The 22,435-nt window shown below is 34.3% G+C and overlaps 1 protein-coding gene across 5 annotated transcripts in view; it reads right to left on the reverse strand.

Moving 5' to 3' along the window:
* LOC138706053 (potassium voltage-gated channel subfamily KQT member 1-like) overlaps positions 1–22,435 on the reverse strand; it is a 901,236-nt gene that overhangs the window by 63,422 nt on the left and 815,379 nt on the right. For all 5 annotated transcript variants that reach the window (XM_069834959.1, XM_069834960.1, XM_069834957.1 and 2 more), the window contains 4 exons: positions 21,016–21,106; positions 19,307–19,433; positions 13,272–13,447; positions 3,943–4,074 (listed from right to left, as the gene is read on the reverse strand). In XM_069834959.1, coding sequence (XP_069691060.1) covers positions 3,943–4,074; positions 13,272–13,447; positions 19,307–19,433; positions 21,016–21,106 — 526 coding nt within the window. The remainder of the gene's footprint in view (positions 1–3,942; positions 4,075–13,271; positions 13,448–19,306; positions 19,434–21,015; positions 21,107–22,435) is intronic.

The raw sequence follows: 22,435 nt of genomic DNA on the forward strand, positions 1-22,435 counted from the left end.
CTAAAAAGTGATTTAACCTTAATAGAGGAATGGAGTGTTTAACATAGGAATTCACTACATAGAAATATGTTGTTTTCTAATCCCAGGCGTTTGACAATAAAGTCTTGCACTCCAATATTTTTCAAAGATATTGTCATGGTCAGCCACTGAAGCACTTTGCATGGTAAATCGGGAATTAACTATGGATTGTGATGCAGAGAGTTCTATTTTTTCTCTTGAGATTGTGTTATCAAATTTTGTTTGTTGAAGTCTACGTATGTAGATTTAATAAATCTTTTCACAGAGTAATATATATATTTAGTACCAGGTCTGTAAGTAGCAGTGCTGGGCAGCTGGTGGTCAAAATAATGAGTGTGCTACAATCTCTATATCGGCCTACTGTATACACTTATATGCATTTATCTTAATTTGAGACTCGCCTAGTGACGAAATATGGAGTTCCTTCCTACTGCAGAACTTGTCAATTACCCTGGTGTTAAACGTTAAATCCCTCCATCCTGGACATTATACTCTTTTCTATTGACAGTACTGCAAGAGCAGTGAGGTGATCCTGGGACATAGCGTTCCTTAAAAACGTTTTTATGCGTTTGAAGCAAGAAAAACATCTTTCTGGCTCAGCAGTGGTCATTGGTGTTGTAACCAAAATATTTAACAACTTCGTTACTTCACAGAATGGATCCCGTGAATTGTTGGAGACTATGTTTTGTAACAGTTGAACAGCCATCTATATTTCGTAAGTCGGATCTTCCGTATAGAGCTCCAAGTTGTGTCTTTAACATTCTTTTGTTCAGTACAGTATAGCTGTTGACAGCAACTTCAAGTTCGCGTTCAGGAAAATTATGCAAAAAATTGTCAAAAAATTCGCTGTTTAACAATTTTGTTGCGTCTAGGTAGCTTAAAGATTGGAAACGATGAGTAGTTTCCTGAATTATACCGTTACATACCTCCTTGGCATCAATTTTCTGGGATTCAATTTTCCGTCGCGTGCTGATTGATTCAGGAGGAACCTCAAAAAACTGGTAGATGGCAGCAGCAGTGGAACATTTGAATTACCAAATACATTGTACATAGTTCCCAGTTCCTCCACAAACAAGCATTCTTTCCTTACGCTTTACTTTTGCAATCTCCAAGCTGTGTTGTGCTGAAGCTGACTACAGCACTTCCCCGCGTAAAAATAGCCAATCAGAGCAGTTACTTCAGCTTCGCACATGCGCATTAACTGTCTACATTTTCATGTAAGTTTTTAGTAGCACAACGAACCCCCTGAGGCACCAAAGAGCGAAGAGCGAAGACTAAACACTCTATAACGCGTCATGAACATAACAACGGGAAATTGTCAAATGGCAGATCAAATACTATGGTATTGCAAACACTTTATTTGAGCAAAAATTATCATTGTGCTGTAGCACTGTAGCACATAAGGACGGGCCGCCCCTGGAGCTGCCCTTCTTTGCTAAAGCATCAGCATTCTCGTTTCTCAGGATTCCACAATGGGATGGTATCCATTGGAATACAATTCTTTTATTGAGCGTTAATATTGAGAGGGCATTTTAGTTATTTCTGCTGTTTGAGGTGAACGTGTGTGTCTCGAGACTATTGATAGAATAGCTGCTTTCGAGTCTGACAATATAACTGCATTCTTAAATTTATTGATGTGGCAAAGAAGATTCCTGAGATTTTCACTTATTCCAATGATTTCTCCATCAAAACTTATTGTTCCATATCCAAGAGATCTATAAAGTGAGAAGAGACAGCACGTAACACCTGCATCTGCACCTTGTTCCCTGGAGATCAAGGATCCATCGGTGTATAAATGAAGCCAGTTTTGTGGAGGGTACCTAATATTAATTATCTCTAAAGACAATTGTTTCACTATTTCAGTGTTTACTTCCGATTTCAGTATTTCTTCTGTTAAATTTACTGTAGATTATACTCTATATTTAATAGAGTTAAAGGGTTTGGTTTAATTTGTAAATTTTCTTTTAAATTCGGGACGTTGATTTTCTGTTTTAATTCTTGAACCATGGATATGAAACTTTTTTGAGTTTTTAATCTACAGAGAGGACTGTATGAATGCCAATTGTGTCCTGGTAGTGTGATAGGTTTTTTATATTGAATCATGCTTTTTCTTCTATTGTCATTTTGATGCTATTAATATTAGTGAGGAATCTCATAGAATCTATTGGAGTTGTTTTGATTCCACCAGTAATGAGCCTGAGAGCTTGGTTTTGAACATATTCTATTTCGTTTATGAAAGGTGAAGTAATTAAAATTTCTTCGCAGTATGTCAGCACTGGCTCCATAAACATTTTGTATGTAGTGCTATATAGAAATGTAGAAGATATAATAATGAGAAGAGCATAAGTTTTTAGATGAATGTAAAAAAAATGTGAATTGTTTAAATCTAAGTGTTCACTATTTTATTATGTGGCGATGGAGAGTTGTATGGGTAGACATAAAATCCGTCTTTACTAGGATATAGGCCTATAGATTAGATAGGAACATAATAGCAATAGAATGTTAAATGAAGAATTAATATTCTATTTTAAAGTTAGAACTTTCTTTTTTAGTTGGTTATTTAACGACGCTGTTGTTTATCGTCGGTAAAATTGGTGATAGTAAGATGGTTTTTGGCGAGATGAGGGCGAGGGTTCGCCATAGATTGCCTGATATTCGCCTGAGGGTTGAGGAAAACCTCGGAAAAACCCAACTAGGTTATCGAACCCGCGCCCGAGGCAACTCCGGAACGACAGACAAGCGCCTCAGCCGACTGAGTTACGCCTGTGGCTAACACAGATAATTTAGTTGTTATATGTTGTCATATTCGTTGTTAATTTGTTATCATTGTATGGTGAGTGATGGTATATTATGAACTGATTGCGTCTAATCAATCATGACCGTACTTTCAGAATGATGAAATAGTAAATAAATAAGATAAATGAAACATAAAAAATACTAGAAGGGGATAATTGATACACCGTAACTAGAAACAAATTAGAATTGGAATACAATCGAGTTTTAGATGTCTACGAGCAGACTGAAGTGAGGTAAAAGTCGGTAAATTATGAACAGAGATTGAGCAAGATGCTTAAATTGAAAGCGTAACAATAATAATTAGTAGCACAAATGGATGTTTAAAAAATAGCAAATTACAAGCTAACTAAAATTAACAATTAAAACAAAAAAATATATTGTCACAATTGACAGAACTAGTAACAAAACATAGGCCCTATTAATTCTGTAAACGTTCTACGGAAAATCTCGCTATTACCACAGTCTAATATATACAGCCACGAAGCTCAATACGTAGGGAATATGCTAGGATCGCTACTATCGCCTCATAACAGACAATGCGAAATAGTGCCGGCACAGTCTATTGTTCCTAGTATCCTCAACAACTTAAGCTTCGTGACTGTATATAATAGACTGTGCGATTACTTCATTTTTTTATTCCTTCCTTTTCACATTGTTCATATGCTGCTTTCTTTTTATTTATTTTAATCGTTAATTTAATGACGCAGTATCCACTGCCCTATCTAGTGTTGGTGAAATTCGTGATAACGAATAGTATTTTGGTAGATAAATCCGAAAATCAGCCATGGATTACTTAAAATTTACCTCAGAAAAAATTCAACTAAGTTACGATCCTACGCCAGACCACAGCATCGAGTCAAGATACCAGTTCCTTACTCCTGAGCTGCTGAGAGGAGAGGAGAAATCCGGGAAGTTTTTTTTATTGTCCTTCATTTGAAGGACTTGCAATTTCTGTACACTTCCTTACTATTTGGAAGTCATTTATGTTGAGGTTGATCTATTTTCATATCAACCTCGTGTAGTTCTGTTTTCAATTCCATAGCTAATAACATTGGATATTTGATAAAAATGGACCGTACGATTGTGAAAGTTGGGCAGTCAGAATGAAGATGAGTGGCAGATACTTACAACTCCCCACCAGAGGGCGTCGGCGTAGCTGGAGAAGTCAGTCTTTCCGTTGTCGTCCTTCTCCGCCAGGTACACGAAGTAGCTGCTGAAGATGAGCCCCAGGAACCCGATGTACAGCGTCGTGATCAACTCCTGTAATGAATTAAAACGCATACACGATTATCTGTATTTCAATGTAACAATTTTCACCCTATCCTAACTCTCGAACAAACTTTTTAAAACAGCGGTCATCAGCACAGTCCACCCTCGAGTTAGCATCTCTTACCCTATTGTGTATCCGTGGCTGCTGGCTGGGTATACTTTCTACCTCTCCTTTCTGCTCAACTGATAGGTTTCTATGTGTCTATTAGCGGGATAGGGACTGCCTTCACACATAGGCGGCTTGGGTGGACCCAGTGCACTACCCGGAATGGAATGGTGTGCATGCCCTAAGACCCTCCGCGCTACAGATTTTCCTGCGGACCACCTCCCAACTCCTTATAGCCTAAAGAATCCTAGGCATCACCGCGATCCCTCAACCCCGGTTTCAGGAGCTACAATGAGAACAGGGGAGATCCCCCGGTACATAGCACTACCACCAGCAACTAATTACCATATATACAAGGGGTCCAAGTTCGGTAGTGGCCCGAAATATGGGAAAGAAACTGAGATGATGATGATTATGATAAAGAGGAGAAGCGTAATTATGATGGCGAGGTAGAACGCCGAAAGTTACTTAGCAATTCTGTTTCAATTGCTTGAAGTGAAACCTCGGAAAGAACCTCAGCAATGTAACTTCTCCCAACCAGAATTTGAAACCGGGCCCGCTCGTATCACGGTCAGACATACTGACCGTTACTTCACAGCAATGGAGAACTGATAGGTTTCAGTGCAGAGAAAATTATGTGTTTGTTAGTTAAGAACCGAAGAGCTATGAACATATCTAAAAAATTTGATTGATTTATTTTTTTGCGGAAAAGACGCAAGTTTCTATATACACAATCTTTATTTAGTGACGTCATAATCTTCCTATGTTGTGATATAATCGGTTCAATGAGAGTGCTGTGTGTCATCTTGCACAAGAGATAGGCTACGTTCTTCGAAGAACTCGTTTTGAAGCGAACATTTTGATTATACGACAGTTCTTATCATAAAATTCAAATCTGTATATTTGAAAATACCGGTAGTACCGGGAAGTATTTTAGTTTACCTTTGAACTGTTTAGAAATTATATCACAAACTTCTCAGGATCTGGAAGACGGTTAAAAAGAACAGATTTTAAACTAAATCTCACATCACTTTACCTAGATCTGTGCTTTCTAAAGTACTGGATATACGGATATCAAGTATCTAAAATAAAAATACATAGGCTATCTCGAAAAGTGTAATATTATGTTAGAGACACTTCTGGTTTGCATAATTATAAAACAAATCTCTGTAAGTTTCATCCATACATCACTCAAACGCATGCGTCAGCTGGTGACCTTGACCGAGATCAGTAAATAGGTAATTTCGACACTGGACTGGAATATTATATGCGTATTATGCTAGCAGATTTAAATAAAGCCTTTGGTTATTCAGCGTACTTTTAGAACGCAATGGGGGCGTGAACCTCCAACACTTATAAAATCCGGTTCTGAGACGACAAACTGAGGACTACAGGAGTTTTACTTTTTTATTTTAGGTACCTTTCATTCGAACATCCTATATTAAAACAGAGCTCACACAATTAAATTTATTCCCAAGAGCGTCATGTAACGTCGGTCATATTGCATGTCGACGCCAAGCAACATAATATTTACAACAATGTAATAAAATATGTTCCACTGCGACTGGAACATGACACACATAGCACTCAGGTGAAGGATCACCACTGGGAAGATAATCGTGTGATAAGACGACAATGGCCAGTCTTCATTTTGACGAGTGTTCTCTTTTCGTGTCGTGAAGTTCTTATAAGCGTATCCCATTGTCGGACAGTATTCTTTATAGTGTGCAATTTAATTTCTCCTTCTGCAGAACATTCTTTTTTCCGTTGTCACTGTTGTTCTTCCACCCCTTGCGTATTGCATTACACCTTGCTATCTCTTACGAGAATATCGTTACCTATATAATTTCATTGTAGCTGTAATTTTAATTTTAGTTCCTATTTTATTTTATTTTCTATATTCCTCTTATATTAATAATATATCTGTACTGCACCCGAATACGAGCGCTGCTCATTCGGTCCTGAAATTTTGTTAATATTATTGTATCCTCTTTTTATATTGATTGTATTATTTTATTTCTATTTCTATTGTTGTAATTATATTCTGTAGTCTGATGTATTATTCTGTATTGTATTATGTTTTGTTATGTATTATATTATAATTTTGTACTTGACCATATTATAGCATGTTCCGATGCATTTTTCTTAGCAATTTAACTTCAGTAAATGTTTGTATGTATCTTTACCCCGTAACAGATGACGAAATAATCAATATAGCCAAAACTTTAAAAAATAATGTATCGCCCGGTCCTGATAACATAAGTGCTAAAATACTTAAGATGGTTATAAATTATATTGCCAAACCTATAACTCATATTTTTAATTTATGTTTTTTAAATGGCAAATTCCCAAATAAATTTAAAAATGCAATTGAGAAACATATTTTTAAAACAGGAGACAAATGAAATATGAACAATTATAGACCAATATCATTACTTTCATGTATTTCAAAATTACTAGAAAAATGTATTAAAGTTCGATTAATGGATTATCTTGATAAACATAATATACTAAGTGATAATCAATTTGGTTTTCGAAAAAAATTCAGTACAGATAATGCAATATATAAAGTTAGTAAAAAAATTGTTAGAGAATTTGATCAAGGTAACAAATGTATTGGTATTTTCCTGGACATAAGAAAAGCATTTGATACAGTGAAACATGATATCTTAATTGAGAAATTAGACTTATTAGGAATCAAAGGTAATGCTTTAAACTTAATAAAATAGTATCTTAACGACAGAATTCAAATAACGAAAATTGACAATTATTCAAGTGAACCTTTAATTATTAATATAGATGTTCCCCAAGGCACAGTTCTAGGCCCTATTCTATTTTTAATATATATTAATGACTTATTAAAAATTGACTTACAACAATACAATGGTGTTCACTATTCTTATGCAGATGATACAGTTTTACTTTTTGGTGGAAAAACCTGGTAATAATTCAAATAATGGACTTAAATTAACAAAAAAAATGGTTTGACATAAATTATCTTTCTATCAACGAAAATAAAACCATAATTATTCCATTCTCATTGTCTGAAAAAATGTAACAAACCTCCTACATCTACATTAAGTATTAAATTACATAATTCTGATTGTTGTCTTATACAGTGTAAATGTCCGATTATTAAAGAGTCCTCTAAGTTAAGTATTTAGGCATAATTTTCGATAATCATTTAAAATGGAACCAACACATTAATTACCTTTGTAATAAATTACGTAAAATAGTATATTATTTTGTTTTATTGAGGAATTACTTGCTAATAAGTTTATTACGTACAATATATTTAACTTTATTTCAATCGGTAATTATATATGGAATTATAGGATGGGGTAGCTCATTTAAATCCAATTTTAATCCACTTTATTTATTACAGAAGAAAATAATTAAAATATGTCTTCATAAACCTATTGATTTTCCATCTCAAAATTTGTTTCTAGACTTTAATGTACTTAACGTAAGACAAATTTATTATATTGTATTAATAAAATTCATACATAAAAATCGAAATAATTTTGAATTGTATTCTCATAGTTATGAAACAAAAGGTATGAATTCTTTAAGATTGTTTGAACCAAAATGCAACACTGTTACAGTATTTAATCATAGTAGTAATTTAGTTCCAAGAATATATAACAAATTTATATTTAAATATCCTAATCTTGTCAATTCTAATAGTTCTAGTATTAAATTTAAAAAGTTATGTATGGATTTTATAAACATTTAAAATTGTAAATTTAAATTTATATACTATAATTGCATAGTAGACATAAGACAAATTGTATTGTATAATTATTAATTTCAATTCAGGAATCCGCCCCTGAGCACGAGTTCTGCTCTTTCAGGGGCGAGCTTAAGTTTTTCTGTATATATTATATTTTATGTTACGATTATTAGCAAAATAATAAATAAATAAATAAATAAATAAATAAAAAATAAAAATAAATTTTAAATTTGAAATAAACAGTAATAAATAAACAATTAGGATAGTTTTGAATAAAAGAATACCACTGAGGGCAGCATCTTTGGATCCGGATCCTCAATTTCGTTACTAGAAATCTTAACGTGGTTCGGAATCCACATTACTTCAAGCTCATTATCCAAGGATAGGAGTGACTGAGAAACTAACTGAATACCTACGACCAAAGAAAGGGTCATAAAAGAGAAATGATTTTCTGAAGGCAATGACAACCTATGAGATGAACCATGAACAGAAAGACTGAATATTTAAGAAAATCACAAAAAATGATCGAGTAAGAAGGCCAAATAAAATACTTTACTAATAATTTGTGACAACATTGCTCTCCTGTTCATCAAGAATAAATATTTTGAAAAAAAAGTAGAATAATTATTAGGCTCCTCGCCAAAACATTACAATGAATGAGAGCGTATACATCTCATCGATACGAGTGGCTGATTAACAGACATACAGAATGCCAATACTTGCATTCTTTTAAAGACCTCCCTTCTGAACATGATATCACTCATAGGTTTAACTTTAAATTTTAAACTTTCGATTGTCAATATATGCATTTTACGATTGAATCTGGTTATGTAACATAAAAATATTCAAATAGTATGATCATCTTTAAAAGACAATTAGTCTATAAACTTTACAAATGTTTTATTACATGTTAAAATGACTATGAACCACACCTTATATAATAATTTCACATTGTTTTTATACATGTTTTTAACTTAGTTTATAATAAGCACATATCGTCGGTTTCTTGGTAAAAGTGACCAAGTCCAAAATGCAAAATTGTTGGAAAAAGTCATTTAAAGGTTTAATGATCTATGCAAAGATCACTGTACTTCTTTGGATGTTTGTAGTAAGTTATTTTGAAGGTAAATGTGCTATATTATTAGTTTTTAATATAACATTATGTCTTAAACTTTCATAATACTTGGAAGCATTGGAATGTGACTTGGTCACTTTTACCAAGAAACCGATGATATGTCTCTTCTTGTATTTCATCTATGCTCAATTTGTTAATTTAGGTCTTTCCACCTGAAGATGATTTAAAAAAAATCGAAAATATTAGTGGAATTATAATTTTTTAATGTGAAATAATAGATAATTGTTTCTGTATTAATTGATAAATTGTAGAATGAAACTAAAAAAATAATTACTACTATATTAACAAAAATAATCTGTCATTCTTTTTGTTTCTTAGAGGACTGTTCATTTTTTCTAATTTTAGATCGCAAATTTCTTTAGAGGGAGGAAGAGAGCGCAAATCGAGAAAAAAAGAAAATGACGTTAATTTGTCCCCCCCCCCACAAATACAAGATCACGAATTACCCGCAAAGCGATTTAACCGCACGCGAATTATCGGGAGTAACTGTATTGTCGCTGGTTCGAGTCCTCATGGGGAAAGAAATTTTCTCATGAAATTTCGGCCAGTGTATGGGACCGGTGCTCACCCAGCATCGTAATGCACTTGGGAAGCTACGATAGGTATCGAAATCCGGTTGCGAAAGCCAGCTATAACGGCTGGGGGGATCAAAGTGCTGACCACACGATACCTCCATTCTGGTTGGATGATCGTCCACCTCTGCTTCGGTATGTGAACGTGAGGCCAGCAGCCGGCTGTTCGGTCTGGGTCCTTCAAGGGCTGTAGTGCCATGGATTATTTAACTGTATTGTACATAGGTAATTTTGAAACGGTAAGGAAAATTCTAATATATACAATTACATAACGAGGTGTTTTTTTCATTATTATATTCACTACTAATGGCTGTCGAAGTCTAACCTCGACGGAAAGAGTGTCAAGGAGTTGAGTTCAAAACCCAATTCACACATTACTGAACTCACCAAATCATGGGTTTGAATATCGTGATGCGATATAAGCTTTTGCTCGGGAAAGTTGTCTTGTGGACTACTTGGAGTTGGTAATACGCAGTCCAAACCCCTTATGCATTACATTGGGTTACGTTCTTCTTCGTTCAAATAGCTGCTGTGTACAAAGTTACACCCGATTTCTATTCATGCAAACAAACACCATGTACAAGAATTGGTATTATTAATATTATTGTTATTATTTAGTGAAGCTATTGAAGTGTATGAGTAGAATTATTGTGTCATGATGAAAGTTATGGTTCGTTTTATGTAACCATGGTGTTGAAACAAATAAATAACACTTCTTGCATTCAAATTAGACACTCTATATTTTAGAGATTGCGAGACTAGAGAATATTGCAAAACCCTTAAAAAAAATCTAAATGAAATGTCACTTGAAAAAATATGTTGCCCTCTATTTTTATATATTCTTTCTCCTCTGCTCGAGATCTTTTCTATCCCAGAGACGTTTTACACAGACATTTTAAATATCGACTGAACCGTTAACCCGCAGAGGCATAAGTCTGTAAGGGGGAGAAGTTGGTAATTCATGGAACCGAAGGTTAGTTGTTTTTTCGTGATCAGAATTTATTTTTCGCCCCCTAAATCTACATAGTGTTGTACAATATTGTACTGATAGTTCACTTTCTTTCCGAAGAAAATCACGCTATGGTTTCTTTTTATCGTCCCATGAAAATCCATTCCCATATCGTGTAATTCTGATCCAATGGTCACCATAATAACCAGCAGACCACCGAGGGCGGACATAGGCTACTGTTCAGTTTCAATTTTCTTCTATTTCACTCATTCATGATCCATCCACCGATTTAGCAATAACAGAGCGTCTCTTTATGTTGTTCGTGCAATGGAAACATGATTGAATATGAACATGTTATAATGATAATTTCAGTTAATAATAATAACAACAACAACAACAACAACAACAACAATAATAATAATAATAATAATAATAATAATAATAATAATAATAATAGTCCTCGGAGCGACAGCCCATCGAGAGCCATGACCAACCAGTCGACTGTTGGCCTCACGCCCATATGTTTCTGTAGAGGCGAACGATTATCTAACTAGTACGCAGCCGTTATAGCTAGTTCGCAAAACCGAATTTCGTTACATACCGTCGCTCCCCAAATTCATTACGATGCAGGATGGCCACCGGTCCCATATACTGGCCGAAATCTCATGAAAAAATTTCTTCCCTCGTAAGGATTAGAACTAGCGCTCAATTTCATATCGTAGGTTAAACTGAAACCATTTAGAAGCGGTAGAAGAAGAAAAAAAGAGTGGAATATTGATGTTAAGTTAAATGAACTCAGGCGTGACTTAGTCAATCTATGGTAATAAAATAATTATGTCTCATTCGCCGGCAGCTGCACAAAGCCTGATGATGGATAAAGATCATATCACTCCTCTGTATATTGACAAAACTGTGAAATAATAAATTTTGGTATGTAATGTTATGTTAGGTTTGTTCTATTGAACTAGGATTCTATTTTACACAAGAACCTAACTGTTTCCCAGTTCTGAATGAATTTCTTTACTTAATAAATATCATATGATTAGGTAGTCCTTCATGAGAATAAGTTCTATGATTGATCTTTTTACCCTATTCTTATTCCTGTATAAGTTAACACTTCTTTAGTATACATCTTGATTACACAACTTTTAACACTATGTCACACAGAATATGTGTTTTATGTCTTTCTCGTGTTAAATTTTACCGCACTTGGTTAACATGTTTCAGCCTGTTATGGGCCATCTTCAGAACTGGTTGATGTTGGTCTTGGCGCATGTTGTTTGTGTTTCTTGTAGGGATGTGTTTGTGTAGTGTGATGTGGAGTCAAAGTGTGCGTGTGTGTTTGTGTGTTCTGAAATTGAGTTGTGTGTTGAGAATTTCATTAGGATGTGTTTTTGTGTGTCTATATATTTCGTATTGTTCTAGTGTGTTTAGTTTTTGGCTTTTTGGTTGAGTATGTATAATTTTCATGTCTGTATTTATGCCTCTGTAGGTGTGGTTAGCATTTGTGATGTGTTCTGCATAATTATGTGGAAGTGTTTTGTAGTTTTGTTATGACTGTGACGTGTTCTTTGTAACGTGTTTGAAATGATCTGTCTGTAGAAGTTGTTGCAGGTGTTGCATTTGAGTTTGTAGACTCCTGTGTGGTTATATTTATTTGTTTGTGTTGTTTGTATGTTGCGATGCTTTTGTAGAGTATTATTTGTTCTGTATGCGATGTTGTAATTTAATTTCTTGAATGAGGTTGCAATCTGATGTGTTTTTGTTTTCGTATGTTAGTGTGATGTATTTTTTGTGTTCTTGTGTTTGTGTTGTATTCTTATGCTTTTTGTGATTATGTATGTCTTTCTTATTATGTTGTCTATTATGTTAGGGTTGTATCCGTTTTCTTGTGCTATGTATTTGATTGTGTTTAGTTCTTCTTTGTAGTCTTGTTGACTCATTGGTATGTTGAGTAGTCTGTGTACCATTGTTCGGAATGCAGCTTGTTTGTGTTGTGTTGGGTGATTGGATGTGTTGTGTATGCGTGTTGTTGTTGTTGTTGTTGGTTTTTCTGTAGATTTTGAATGTGTGTTTGTTGTCGATTTTTGTTATTGTGACGTCTAGAAAATTTATGGATTTGTTGTTTTCAATTTCAAATGTGTTGTGTAGCTTTGGATGTATTTTGTTTATGTGTTGATGCAGGTTTTGGATCTGTCTTTTGTTTCCTTTGTATAGTATTAGAATGTCATCTACGTATCTGTGCCAATATATGATGATGTCTGCATGTTTGTTGTTGTCTTTGTTTAGTATATATGTCTGTTCTACATTGTGTATGAATATTTCTACTAGTATGCTGGAAATGGGTGATCCCTTTAGTTTTGTGTGCACACGATCTCTTGATACGTTAGATCAGATTATTTTCATCCAGAATTACCTTGCTTTTTAATAAATTAAATACATATTGCAAAACTAAGATATAACGAAATCGAGATTTTCTTAATCCTGGTAAAACGGAGTTTTATATGCTGCTTTTTATCTGAGTCAGACTTTTGCCACGCCACGTAGCCTATCCAGTCAACTTCGTAATGAAAACGAGTAGCAATGGAATGTTTGGAAGGGGAAAATTATTCACGTCTACATTTTGACTATAACTTAGTTTCTCCAAGGAGCTCAAATATTACGGAGATATTAATTCCTCAATTGCATTGTACCTGTCTATGGATGAACACGACAGAGCCCAGGAGGCGCCACGTTCCTCCTTGTCGGTCCACATGAAGCATACGCAGAATTTGCAGGAAGCGGATCCCCCTGATGGCCGACGTTGCAAACACTTGCCCGTTGGAACCCACCGAGAGCACCACAATGGAAGCCACCACCACTATCAGGTCTGTAACACACCACACAATCCTAAGAATGGAATACTAGAGCATTCCAAAAGTAATGGCAACAAGCTGTAAACCAAGTTTAGAAGTTTATAATACAGTGTGTCCCGCAGAATCACTACCACAAAGAAACCTGAATATCTCCTAAACTAATAGTGGCAGAATAACCGGACTTAGATTTTATGTTAGAAAAACTCACCAAGTTTCAGTAGATCTCCACATGTGCGCCTTTGGTGGCCCAACAATATCAAGACGGTATTCTATCTCCCTCCATGTGTTCCGCAGCATTACAGGTGTGACGGAAGCCCAAGCTGCAGCTTTTGCACAAGATGGATTTTATATGCTCTAAGTCGCAATCTTTTATGTTGTGAACAATCCATGTCGGAATACCCAGCTCTGTACTGGCCCGTCGAATTGATTTCCTTGGGCTGCGCTGAAATGCTTGCCTAACATCTTCAGTTTTAGCTGCGGACACTGGTTTTTTGCCGCTTCCCTTCTTATTTAACACAGAGTCTGTTTCCAACAGCTGATAATACCATTTCATAATGGTATGACCCTATGGAGCATTTGCACCATTTTCCTGCCTAAATCGTCTTTGCACTGCAATTGGGAACTTCAATTCGGCTAACCAATAACAACACTTCACTTTCTGCCATTTTAACTCTGTGGGTTGTCATACCCCGCGCATGCGCACTAGTCATAATTTTCATTGTTACCAAATTTGGAGAGTTTCTACATAAGACAAGACGAGAAACATATTTCTAAATTCACTGAGTGACGAGATATTTATATTTCTTTGTGGTAGTGATTCTACGGGCCACAGTGTATATTACAAAGCAACATTTGTTGAATAAATTAATTAGCTATATTGTATATTGGTCTACATTGACTGTTTTCTTACATGAAATAAGTTATAACAGCTCTTACAGAATGTTCAGTAAATATGAACAAAGGTACTTAATAACAATTTAAGCTACACGAAGAAAAAAAAACGCAATTGAATGCTTTTGGCTTTAGAACAGTGATGTCAAAGCAAGCGCATTTTTCTGACCTTGACGTAGTGCGCGGGCATCAGGCGCTAGATATGCTAGGAGGAATAAGAAGCCTGTTGGATTAAGAAAACAGTGGTGCACAAACTTCAAACAGAACGTGACATTTTATGTCGTTATTTTTATATGGCTTCTTTCTGTTTGTTATTTTCTTTATTGTCTGTAAAACAAAATACTAACACCTATTTCTTAGCCTAATATTGCAGTTGTGTTTTGAATGTTAATAACATAATAAAGAGTAAAGAAGGAATATTCACACAAATTCCATAATAACTACAACTATACTGTACTAAGTGAATTAAACACATCATTCATAAAGAAAGTGTTATCCCAAAGAAAGACACTGAATATGACATGATAAGTTGAAATTGATATTGATGGTATCATTAGCCTTATAAAAGTAATCAAAAGAATATTACGTATAGTACAAAGTAAAGTTACCTAGGTATATGTTTTAACTGTACCTAATATTACACAATAGAACTCTTATCGCATTATGCTTTTAGGTGATATTGGTGCGCAACTTTCTGTTATCAGAATATTAAATTATCTCGAAATCTGCTGAAGCTATAGAGCTGACGTTTTACCAACATATACCTATGCACATATTATCTTTTGTTTGTGATGTAACAGTACTTGCTTTGTTAATTCATTTCCTTATAAACATTTTCCATGCGAATATTTTCAAACATTTTAATACACTATCTTCAGTAATACGTATTTACGATATATTAGATTTACGAAAACATTGTTTTAGTACCTGCAAGGCTACTAAACAAAATATATGAAAATTTCACTTTTCTGTAAAAAAGTTGAGAAAATATTCCTTTTGAATAAAAAAGCAAACTTGTGAAAAATGAGCATTAAAATTAAAACTTACATTCTTATAATGCACTTATACTTCTCAGACAAATCTGAAAATTAACATAGATACAGTTTTAATAAGTTCTCTTCCTTGTATCCATTGAATCAGTGCTGGCCAACCCTGTATACTGTATAGCTCGACCAAACGGCATATACTACCGCTTTCGTCTGTCTCTTTCCTTTCCGCTGTAAAGCGCTCAGGCTCTAAGGGCTGTAAAGCGCGCGCTTGCTCCTATGGGCATCACTTGACATCACTGCTTTAGAATGTTACAGGACGCTTGCTGGAGAGAAGTCCTAGCATATCGACTATTGCCGCATATGTAGAAGCCTTTCGTAGAGGAAGAGATAACTGCGCACTCATACCGTGCTCTGGTAGAAGTTATTTTGTCCACGTTGGAGCTGTAAGGTCTTTATTGGAAGACGATAGACGCTGGACATTTAAATGCCATAAAATGTAATACTTTGAGATAATGGGGCTAAAAATCATTCTGAACCTGCAAATACCGTAAAAAATGTAACCATGCGGCATATTGGGACTCAAAACCTGCAGTCGCAAATACCGTAACATCCTATCTACCTAGTTTATGGCATTCAAAACTATTATGTCGCAAATATCTAAAAATGACATCATATAGTATACATTAATGTCATATAAACATTTGTCCTAATGTCAATATTTTCAGAATTACATTAATTTAAAATTGTTAGTAAAATACTTTTTTCTTCAGTTTTAAGGATAAAAAAATATTACAAATAGAGAATGAACTATTCAGAAGTGTCATTTCTTTAATTGACTAGTGTTATGAAGCTAAAAATGTGTTGTTAATTACTGTGTAAAAATTTTATTTTTCAATTTTTAACTAAAAATTACATCATTCTTATGCACATATCCCAAAAATTGTTACAAATCATACGACTTTAGGAACTCAATTCTTTACAATTTAATTTTGCATTCTAATGTACAGTCTTAAAGAATTTACAAGAGTGGCGTGATTTCTAACAATTGTTGTGATAAATTTATTTATTTACTAGCCGTACCCGTGCGCTCCGCTGCACCTGTTAGAAATAAATATAAAGTAATTACATAATTAAAATAGGACGTTTGATCCAGGGAACGTTCGTGTTTGTTAGAAGGATAAATCGTTTAATATGCTACATAATTGAAATTGTATTTAAATAATTAAATTGCGTTCATTTTGGTCCAGAGAGCACTCATTTGGTGCAATGACAATTCCTTTAACATGTTTCTTATTTGTTATTACACGCAATAGTTTAATGAAGATTGACATATCATTTAGTTTTAGTGTGTAAACTTTATATTACTTGCTATATGGTTCCAGTGAATTATGGTAATAACTTAATTTTAACCCTTGTTTTCTACGTCTTCAGTAAATGGCGCTTGGCCCACTATGGTTCTGAAACCTTCAAATAACTTATGGGAATTACTGCAGGAATAACAACGCTACAATCTGAGGCGGCGGTGAAAACGTATTGTATTGTTATTTTAAAAGTCTATGAGACCTACCAAATTTTGCATAGAATAAAACTTATCGGAAATCATTTTTAAAGAAACTTTTGTTATGTAACTTTTTCACAAAAAAAAAGCAATAATAAGCGATATATTTCGACTTAATTCAGGTCCCGTTAAATGAAGTATTTTGAATGCCATATAGCCTAAAATCTAAATTACAACGAACTTAATTTATATTTCAATTTTCATCGAAATCCGTTCAGCCATTATCGCGTGAAAAGGTAACAAACATCCAGACAGATAGACAGACATACAAACAAAAATGTCAAAAAAGCGATTTTCAGTCTCAGGATGAATAATTATACATGTTAACACCAATTATTTTTGGAAAAGCGAAAATTACCAGAAAATTTTCGGCTACATATTTATTATTAGTATATATTATATTATATTATATATTATATTACATTACATTATATAAAAAGTGCGTTGATAACGGATGTACTCCGATAAGAAAGTTTTTAATTTGTTGTGGGGGCTCTTGAATCTCAGAAGCAACAACTTTTACAACAGCGCAACATAATCTGCTTGGCTCATTACCCAATTTTTTTTTGCATTGCATTTATTGCATATATAGTCTATTTTATGTATTTTAACACGATTCGATTGAGCATAGTTAAAATTTGAATTATAAAATAATGGATTGCTAAGCTAACGTACTATTAGTGCATACTAAATCAATACACTCTCGTTGTTCGTTAATTCTCTGAGATTAAAATGAGTGTGTACATAAATATTATTTTAAGAAATACAGAAAACGAACGTACAAAAAAGCCTATCAAATTTTCTGTGCATAGGAAGCTATTTTAATCTTACCTGTCCTCGATTTACTAAGAAGTTACTGTAATAACATTATAGCAGTATGTCCATCTAGAGAAACTACACTTTCCAATGGTGAAATAATTAATTATACAAATCGGTTAATTTAGCTTCCGATATTACTTCAGACAAACACAGAAATGTTATCTGTAGCCTAAGTTTAATAGCTTTCGATTGTTGCTGTCCAAGGCCCCTTTTTCGATTGTTGTTGTCCAGGGCCCCTTATAGACGAAGTCATTTGTTATTTCATTGCACCGTCTTAGATGGCGTTATTTTAATTTTAAAACTCATTTATCTCATTAAATATCAGTCCTATCAAAATTTTGTAAAGAATAAAACTTATCGGAAATCATTTTTAAAGAAACTTTTGTTATGTAACATTTTTCACAAAAATCAATAATAAGCGAGATATTTCGATTTATTTAATTCAGGCCCCCTTATAATCCCCCTTTTAAATAAAGTATTTTGAATGCCATATAGCCTAAAATCTAAGTTACAACGAACTTAATTTATATCCCAATTTTCATATAAATCGGTTCAGCCATTATCGCGTGAAAAGGTAACAAACATACAGACAGACTACAAACAAAAATTTCAAAAATGCGATTTTCGGTTTCAGGGTGGTTAATTATATATGTTAGGACCAATTATTTTTGGAAAATCGAAAATTACCAGAAAAATTTCGGCTACAGATTTATTATTAGTATAGATTTACTTTATTGCTAGTAAGTTTGAAATGAATACAAGTTAATACAACGTAAGATATACTAGCCCACTCCTGAATGAGTAAGAGCGTAAGAAAATGTAATTGTGTAGTTCAAAATCGAAAAAAAATCTGTACCAGCAACTATGGAATTCACATCACATTTTTAGCTTCAGAATACTAGCTAATTAAAGAAATGACACTCCTTAATAGTTCATTCTGTATCTGTAATATTCTTTTACCCTTAAAAACTCAAGAATAATGGTATTTTACAAACAAATTCAAATTAGTGTAATTCTGAAAATACTGACATTAGGAGAAATGTTTATATGACATGTTTTGCTCAGAATGTCTTCGGAAATAAGCTCTGTAAGGGACGGTAAATCCTCGTGAATCATCATGTATAGATATTTTAAATTCTCTTGTAGTTAAAATATGTTGAAAGTTTTACTATCCGGTTTATGAGAAGCCAACATTATTCTATAGTCCTAAATAACTACAAAATGTCCAGTCTGTGGGGAATCCATATTACACGTCAACTTATATGGGTCCAAATGTTGGAACATTGCCTCCATCTAGTTCATGAAAATCCGCAACACACATTCTTTTGCAGTCTCACAAATCGCAACAATGTACGAATCTGACTCATCACAGCCCCATGTCCTCTTCCTGTTGTTCTAAATACTGAAACAATGCATCCTCGTGACATCCAGAATGTAAAATTTCTCTGCAACATAAAATGTGGTAATAATGTACGTAATCATTTGGCTCAAGGGGTAGCCATCTCACTTTCCTTCAGTCACTAGGTTCGGTATGTTACCATTTAGCATATGCGACTTAATTAATTTTGAGCCTATTACTCACAAAAGGCCGAAATTTCTTGGCACGTTGCACTTACCTATTATGCAAATGGGTTTTCTGATGAATCTCAGACGTCCGCAGAAACCCATGTACTTGGACCGACAGCCAGCCGACCAGAGTCGAACTAAGTACTCCACGCCGAAGAACACAACCAAACAGATTTCCTGCAAACACAAAATTATCAGACCATTTTATTTCGCTGCTTTGGCTAGTATAGGTCCTTCGTTATCTCGTGAAACCAAATGCATGCGTGCGCCGTAGCTTACAGTAAGAGCCTTGTGATGAGGGGTAAGTGAGCTAACTAGCTGCAAGTGGAATCGTGGCGAGGGAGGGAAACTTCTCAGTCCACTTTCTGCTTCCTCTCACGCGCAGGTAGGTTTCACGAGATAAAGAATGGCCTGTACTCCATGCCTAAAAGTAGGTTCTTGAGTAAGGACGGCAGTGTAGTTCAAGAATATACCATTGGAATAGGGATTTGGCTTCCCTTCTCAAACATCATACATTTTTAATGTGATAAATTTTGGTACGAAGTAATTTGTAGGCCTATTTTATAAATGAACTTCCTTATTGTTATTATTATTATTATTATTATTATTATTATTATTATTATTATTATTATTATCTACACAATCAATTTTTAAGTGGATTTTCTTAATTTTTCATCATTATTTCACCATAGTGTCCCCATAACCAAAAATTCCATCGAACACGAATGTGAAATCCTTTCTTTCTACAAATTCCTTTTCTTGACATTGACATTGAAATTGTGTTTGCGTTTTCCTTTAAACATATAAATGATGGATTCTGAGATAGAATGTATGTATTTTTCTCGCGATGGATCAATGTGTTTTTTCTTTAATATTAATAATAATAATAATAATAATAATAATAATAATAATAATAATAATAATAATAAGGAAGGAATTCGTGATAGCCTAAAATTACCTAAGTAAGCTCAAATATTATTTTTATTTTTACAGAAATCGAAACACTTGAAGCTATTTGTATGTTGATCAAAGACTCAACAAGACGTGCCGAAGATAAGAGTCCCAGATCATTTGATGGAAAGTCATCTCATTGAGTTAAAGACGAGATTTATTTCAGAATAACAGAAACAAATATAACAAACTTTCGAAAAGTTGCTAAAGAAGCACAAAAATGTCTGCTTGTCGAATTGAATCGTGCTACCGTGACTAGGGAATGTAGAAATGAACGTAGCGGCAAATTTAGAAGCATGCAGAACAAGAGTTTTGCAGACTAAACACTCGCTATTTTCTGGCGTTCTGTAATAATGCAGGCAACGAAGAGTATCGCGAGTGCTTCAGGTTGTTAGATAATAGTGAGTGCATTGCATGACTTTCTCCATTTCGTGGCCAGCGCCGTAAAGTTGGCTGTAACTCAGTCGTATCCGGGGGATAGAAGTGGCGTGCCCATTTTATTCAGGCTTCAGAGGGCAGCAAACATTACATGCATGACAAAAGTAATGCGAACGTGTCAATTAGTGTGCGTCACAGAAATGGCTGCCGTGATGTAACCCGGATTCCTGCATCGCAAATCCCGGCGGCGAGAGCAGCAGGCGGCCCCTGCGTGTTATGCAACACGCGTGGCAGCCATTGATTTATCTGCCAGCGTCACGCGAGAGGGCAGCACGCGTCAAGATGACCTTAATTAAAAAGCGCATCAAGACACTTTTTTTATATATATAAATGGTCAGGATGGTAGGAAGGGTGTTGATGTGCATCTTACCATCCAGAAGAGCGTCTCGTTGGCGAAGTCTGAGTACTGCTCGATCGTGGACAGCACGCTGAAAATGAGGCACACGAGCACCAGCATGAACCTATAACAAACAAAAATTAACTTTCGTTAGAAAGTGAAGAACAATCCTTCATAACTTGATCGAATACAGAAACGGATAATATAACATTTTACATTTTATAAAATATGATGTATCGCTATTCATAGAACTCGAGGCAGTAATGTCGCGTAAGTAAACCTTAGTGTGTTCGCATCGGACTCAAACGGTGACAAAAGCAGTAAGATTAAATTAGATGTTATTTTAAATTGATAAGTCAATAACTGACCACGTACACCGCGACTTTTGACGTAGCTTATATTGTGAGTTGCTTACTTTAATCATTTAAAAATTAAGATGAATGGAACTGTGGCTATGCTCTTAACTGGAACTTTAAGTTCACTTAGGGTTACTTGCATAAACAATATTAACCTCAGATTAAGGCATAAATTAATCTTCAGTTATACTTAACTGCGAATTTATAGTTCTACAAATACTACCTTTAAGGTTTTTCGTCTTAACTTTAAGTTAAATATAACTGACGAATCTTCTCAAGTTAATCATATTAATTGAAGTTTACAGAAAATATTTCCGAAAGGAAAGGAGAGAAAAGTATGAGTAAAATGATGAGTGAAGTTTATTTTCATTGTCTTTAAACAGACTACTGTTAATTTTTTATTTCTGATTGTGTTGAAATGATATTATACACACTTTTAATATTTTTGTAGGTTGTTACACTACAAAATAATATATTTATTTCCAAGTTTCTGATTATTCTGATATCTGATCTGAGATGATATTGATTTTCGCTATACTCCTCGTGTTTTCTACAAGTGAGGAAATCCGTTCATTGAATTCGATAATAAAAAATTTAAAATGAGATTTCGGTTAACAAAATTTGTAGTGGAAGAACTTGAACAAAGGTTACGTCCTCAGTTACAACCACAAACAAAACTAAATCATGTTCTGAATCCCATGTTCATGATACTCCTCGTATAGACACTCATATTCACGAGGTGGTGATGATTGTTTTCTTTCTCAATGTCGTAACGGTTGAAAATAAACTAGCTTTACACAAAATTTCATTCATATTTTGCGATGTTGCTACACAGTTTACTGCAAATATCAGTTATCCTCGCACTAAACCTAGTTTACATGTAGAAAGTAACCTCGAGTTATTTACAAAAGTTCAGTTAAAATAACCTAGGCCTATAGTCAGAGACTTCTGTACAAATGGACCTTAGTTACACAAATTATATTCTAAAATGCGAGCTGTTGTAAGTCTTCGTATTGAATTACGTGTTTAACTGTTTTCATCTGCTTTTAACCGTCTACAAAAATAAATATGAATACAACTCTTTCCCAATCTTGTTT

This window comes from Periplaneta americana, chromosome 9 (genome assembly GCF_040183065.1).
Source record: "Periplaneta americana isolate PAMFEO1 chromosome 9, P.americana_PAMFEO1_priV1, whole genome shotgun sequence".
NCBI lineage: Eukaryota > Metazoa > Arthropoda > Insecta > Blattodea > Blattidae > Periplaneta > Periplaneta americana.